Source organism: Miscanthus floridulus, chromosome 6, assembly GCF_019320115.1.
Source record: "Miscanthus floridulus cultivar M001 chromosome 6, ASM1932011v1, whole genome shotgun sequence".
Classification (NCBI taxonomy): domain Eukaryota; kingdom Viridiplantae; phylum Streptophyta; class Magnoliopsida; order Poales; family Poaceae; genus Miscanthus; species Miscanthus floridulus.
In genome coordinates this window covers 136,355,193-136,360,957 of record NC_089585.1, presented here as the reverse complement: position 1 = coordinate 136,360,957, position 5,765 = coordinate 136,355,193, and the positions used below count along the sequence as shown (strand labels likewise).

Below are 5,765 nucleotides of genomic sequence, written 5' to 3'. Positions count from 1 at the left end.
AGTCCAGAAGATGTTCACCGGTGTGTTCTTGAAACAGTGATGTTCTATCAAAGGATACTACGAGCTATACCATTCACTATGCTAGATACCCAACACTATTACACAAACGGTCATCACCAATGGCACTTTCATCGTCGCATTTATTAAAATCAAAAGTGAAAATAATTAACATCGTCGGTTCCTGTTACCGACCGGTGGCATCAACAAATAGACACCAAACTACTTTCTCAAATTTGTGTGAGCAAAGTGCAATTGTTTGACCTATTTGGTTGAGCAGAAATGATGTGGTCTTTAACAAAATGAGAATATACTCTTATTTATAGGTTATTTTCAAGGCTACATACTGGAGGCGCTTCTGGATTATATGTTACAGACGACGACTTTGGTTATCTTCGTCAAACAGGACGCTTAATAGAATTGTTGTTATCTCGTTTGGTAGTTTTGTTTTTTTAAGATGATGCTTTATATAGCTAGAGACTAAATCTATAATAAAATATAGTTGTATGCATAACTCGTGCAGAGACCAAAATGAAATTATTTCAAAGAAGATGTAGCTTTTTTTTAATCTAAGAAAATGTAACTCTTGATCATGATCTCTGTCCTGATCTCTGATTGCGAGTTTGTAAATTGAAATGGGCCCGCTCAAGAACGACACAAGCCGTGTTTGGGGCAGCGTATGCTCAGCTTCTGAGCGGAATAAGCAAGTAATCCCGCACAAACGGCATGCGATCAGTGTCCAGTCGCGAACGCGCTTCCGCGATCTCCCATCGCCCACAACGTATCCGAAATAGCAAGCCTTACCCCGCGTTTCCGAAATCGCGAAGGCTTTTCCTCTCCCTGCCCCTCCCTCCCGACCCAAGCGGTCCCGTGCCTGACACCGTGCTCCCGTTCGCTCCCTCCCCGGAGCCGCCTGCCATTCCCCAACGCTTGCTCGCCCGGCCCTCCCTCCTCTCTCCAGATGCGCCGCCGCCTCCCATTCCCCAACGCCTGCTCGCCTCCCATTCCCTCCCCTCGGCCGGATCTGAAGGAAGGGCGGCGGCGGCCCTCCCCTCCCCCTCCGCCGGTGCTCCAGCCAGGGCGCCGTCATCCCTCCACTCCGCCTCCGCTAGATCTCCAGCAGGGCGCCGTGATCCCTCCCCTCCTCCTCCGTCGGATCTCCAGCAAGGCGTCGTCATCCCTCCACTCCGCTGGAGGACCTGCCTGGGCACCGGTGCTCCTCCCCAGGCGCGACCTTCCGTCGGTGCTCCAGCCTGCTTCGGATCTGCAGGCCTTCTCCGGATCCGCCGGTGCGCCAACCTGCTCCGGATCCAGCAAGGGATCCATCCCCACCGCCGGCTGCCGCTCCGTCCCCACTGCCAGCTGCCGCTCCGGATCTCCGACCTCGACGTCCTCGACGACCTCCACCGCCGGTTGCAATTAGGCAGTAGTCATTTTTTTGTAGCTGCAATTAGGCAGTAGTAATTAGGCAGCGCATGTCATTTTTTGATCTTAATGGAACCATATTGCTATCTGAAACTTTAAAAATATCCGCACCATTGCCTTCGGATCATTGTGACGAACCAAAAAAAGAAGTATCATCCGCCTCAGGGGTACATAGGTCAATTTACATCTAGGACAGATAATCTACCAGAAATAATCAGAACAGTCAAACACCCAGCTTATTCAGGCAGCAGATTCTCTAGACCGTGGCTTATCAGATAAGCCTGCTCAGCTTATAAGCGAGACTAAGAAAAGCTGAAACAGGGCCCTTGTTGTTTGTTTAGCCAATTTTGCTTTTGTCACGCAGTCTAATTAGGGCGTGCCTGAATTATTGGGCTACAGTGGTTGTAAAGTTGGCATGAAGGCCCAAATACTTCCATCCCCAGTATTGGGCTGGATGATCATTTCCGTTTCCGACGGTAGCAAGATGGGGAAGAAAGGGAAGGAGGCGGCGCGGGAGCGGCGCGAGCAGCGCCGCCGCGAGGTCACCCTCCTCCGGGCCCTCCCCTACGAGCCCCACCAGCGATGGTGGGACAGCCTGGCGCCGCGGGCCGTAGCGGTGGTCACGGGCGCCAACCGCGGCATCGGCTTCGAGGCCGCCCGCCAGCTCGCGCTCCATGGCCTCCACGTCGTGCTCGCCTCCCGCGACGCCGCCAAGGGCCAGGACGCGGCCGGGAGGATCCTGGCGGAGGCTCCCGATGACGCTGTCGTCAGCGTGGAGTCCCGCCAGCTCGACGTGGCGGACGCCGCGTCGGTGGAGGCCTTCGCGGCCTGGGCGGTGGAAACCCACGGTGGCATCCATGTCCTTGTGAGCGCATTCTCATTGCCTTACCTGGCTCATGTAGTTGTGTCGTTTATATCCAGTGATTAGTTTCTTTGCTTTCACAATACTACGGAAGATTAATTCAATTAACCAGCAAGACTAGTCCAGTTTTTTTTCGACAACTACGAACTACCTAGCAGTTATTTCTGGAATTTGTACTCTATATAACCGACTGGTAGAAAAGGAGAAGAACCAGGTGCGGTAACACCACCTTCAATTCATAAATAGACTGTTAGAGCAACTCCAAGAGATTAGCCAAATTTTTTTCCTAAATTTTTTGATTTAGCTATTCTCTAAAATAGAACTCTCTCAAAAAAAATCAGACTAGTCCAAGAGACTCGGTAAAATTTGCGTTCCTCCATATTCAAAAGCGTGCCATGTCACCGGGTCCCGACCCAAAGGCAGAGCAAGGCAGCCAGAGAGCAAAGCAAGCAACCTGCTTGCTCCTCCAGAATTGCAGTGTTTGCTTTGCGCTGCTCGTCTGCCTTCGTTCAGGCTGCAGGCATCCTTGCCTGTTGCTTGGTGATGGACAAGCACACCTGCAGGCTCTCTCCGGCGGTTCCACAATGGCCGCGTCGGCTGCAGCATACTCGTCGTTGCGGCAGCAATCGCCGCCCGCAGCCAGTCGTCGGTCGTGTAGGGCGTAGAGGCGGCGATGCTTGAAGCGGGCATGCCGAGGCACGCCTCCACCGGCGGTGGCGTCCTCCGATCCCAAGCAGCCAGTGAGCAGCGTCTCCGACGCGACACCAGTGGACGACGTACGTGCGTGCATGGCCATGTCCCTCATGATGCTGTCTCGGGACTCACGGATGCAATCTAGATCCGGAGGACGACGACGTGCGGGGTGTCCACGATCACGCGCTGGACGCGGTGCCGGTGTTGCGGCGGATTCGGGACCGGCCAGCGCGCCACTCTGCGGATCGCGGTGAGCATTGGAGATGGGGACAGCGTCTAGCCACCCGAGGGCCTGACTCGAGGAAGGGGACGCAGGACACTCAGCGTGTGCGGGAATCAGGCGCGGGGAGGTGGATAGCGAGCGCCCCCGGCTGGCTTTTTCTAGCGACCGGAAAGAACGGAATAGCTAGCGAGCTAATTTAGAATACCGGATAGAGGATCTGTTGGAGGCTGATTTCTTCTTCAGAAACTCTAAATTAGACTTTACAACAAGAATAGCAACTCTCTTGGAGTTGCTCTTATTTACAGATATCTTTCCTGAAGGCCATATCTTATGTGTTGTACCCTGGCTACAGGTTAACAATGCAGGTGTAAACTTCAACAAAGGAGCAGATAATTCTGTTGAGTTTGCTGAGCAAGTTATCAAGACAAATTACTATGGCACAAAGCGGATGATTGATGCTATGATACCACTAATGAAACACTATCTGTATGGTGCTCGGATAGTGAATGTCAGCTCAAGGCTTGGTAGAGCCAATGGCAGACGTAATGTAAGTTTGTTCAAGACAGGTTCCTATCTTCCCATTGTGATCTATTCTTAATATGCAGTGCGTTCACATTTACTTTACCGTTTGATTCTATTCTGTCAGAGAATTGGTGATGCGAGCCTAAGAGATCAACTGTTGAATGACAATCGTTTATCAGAGCAGCTAATTGATGAGATGATCATGAAATTTCTCGAACAAGTCAAGCAAGGTACTTGGTCCTCCAATGAGTGGCCACAGATGTACACGGACTATTCGATCTCAAAGCTTGCTGTTAATGTTTATACACGACTCATGGCAAGGAGGCTCTCGGATCGGCCTGAAGGCCAAAAGATATACATTAACTGTTTCTGCCCTGGCTGGGTAAAAACTGCCATGACTGGTTGGGAAGGGAATATTTCTGCCGAAGAAGGTGCTGACACAGGTGTATGGCTTGCCTTATTAGCTCAGGAACGACTCACAAATGGGAAGTTCTTCGCTGAGAGATGTGAGATAAGCTTCTAAGGTGACTACCTTATCCATATTCTTGTTCCACCCACAAGCAGGAAAAATTAGGACCCGAGATCTTAAATCCAGCGTTACAAACTGCTCTGATTGCTACTTACCATCATCCATCAAGGCATAGAGATTCACAAAGCATAATGTTTATCCTGAACACACAAGCCATAATATTTTAAGCATTGCTAATTTGCTATGGATAGAAGAAAGTACCAAGTGTAATATGGAGAGTGTTCATTGTTTTGTTGGTGTGTGTTACTTAATTCTGTAAATGGTTTATCTATCGCGATGATTGCTGTTTAGGCTACTGATACTTTATCGTGCCTGTGTGATCTATTTAGGCTATTCATGATTTTGGTGCTTGGGAGCAATCATATGACAAGCTCACAAGCAGATGGTCAAGATCATTAAAGGGGCACCACTATGTCACATTGATGGAAAGCCCATGACCTCAAATTTTGTTAATTAAGGTGATATACGAAATGTTTGTTGACTATGAATGAAGTATCATAAAAGCGGAATGTTTATCAGGACCACTAGAATGGCAACTTGGGAAGCACGACCAGCTGGCTGCTTCCTACGTGTGCTACAAGCTCTCAGCAATGACCTGTATTGAAGTGCATGTTGCACCATGGGTTGCATTTGCGTTGGGTTCAGGCTACATCACTAGCTGAGTTTTCCTTCTGTTAGTGTTACATGTTTGGTTGGTTTTAGCATAGCAAGGTGAATGTACAAGTGCAGCATGGCTGTACCAAATCATTCAGACTGAAGTGGTTTTTATGAAGCAACAAAGCACGTGCTTATTATTTGTGCTTTGGAGATGGAGACAAATTGGCTGTAAGCATGCCGATGCCAGGGTCAATTCAACAGTCTCGCAACCAAGCTTATCCCCTATGGAACTACTTTCAGTTTGTTTCAGCTTATTCTCTCTCACAGAGCACTGTTGAATCATCCGAACGTGAATCAGCCGAATAGGCCCAGAAGATGCAAAGAGCCATGCATGAATGTATCCATTGCGCTTTCGGTCATCGGAACCTGAAACTTAGGGCAAGGCCATGCTGGCCGGATACCAAAGCAGCACGATGCTGCATAGCTGGTCTTCAGTGGGTCATCCTCCCGTGGGCACCACGGGATTGTGGTGGGGGAAACCCATTGGTGTGATTGTGTCAAAGCCGCTGGTTTACGAGACGATCACAATCACAATCACGACGTCCGTACGGCGTCCGCACCACGGGCTTTGCGTCCAGAAGAGCGAAAGTACTGGAAGTGAATGAAAATGAACAAGATTTTGGGAACACTTATTGCTTTTATTGATCTCTTAGATATATATACGAGTGAAGGATCGCGTTATATGAACGTCGTACGGACGTGACTGATCGGGAAAATGTAACGGTTCACTAGAACAGTCTACTACCGAAGGGACATGCTCCTTCGTAGTGCTAACTGCTATACTAACTAACTGCTATATGTTGATGAGATCACTGGTGTCTATTAGGAACGGACACCGTTTCGTAACAGTTTTATTG

The 5,765-nt window shown here is 49.5% G+C and overlaps 1 protein-coding gene across 1 annotated transcript; it reads left to right on the top strand.

Moving 5' to 3' along the window:
- The first annotated feature begins 1,885 nt into the window (after window positions 1–1,885).
- Window positions 1,886–5,064, top strand: LOC136459784 ((+)-neomenthol dehydrogenase-like). Its single transcript, XM_066459625.1, has 4 exons — window positions 1,886–2,287; window positions 3,553–3,747; window positions 3,847–4,246; window positions 4,581–5,064. Exons 1-3 carry the CDS (start codon window positions 1,907–1,909, stop codon window positions 4,243–4,245), a joined length of 975 nt encoding a protein of 324 aa, XP_066315722.1. The 5' UTR covers window positions 1,886–1,906; the 3' UTR covers window position 4,246; window positions 4,581–5,064.
- The last annotated feature ends 701 nt before the right edge of the window (window positions 5,065–5,765 follow it).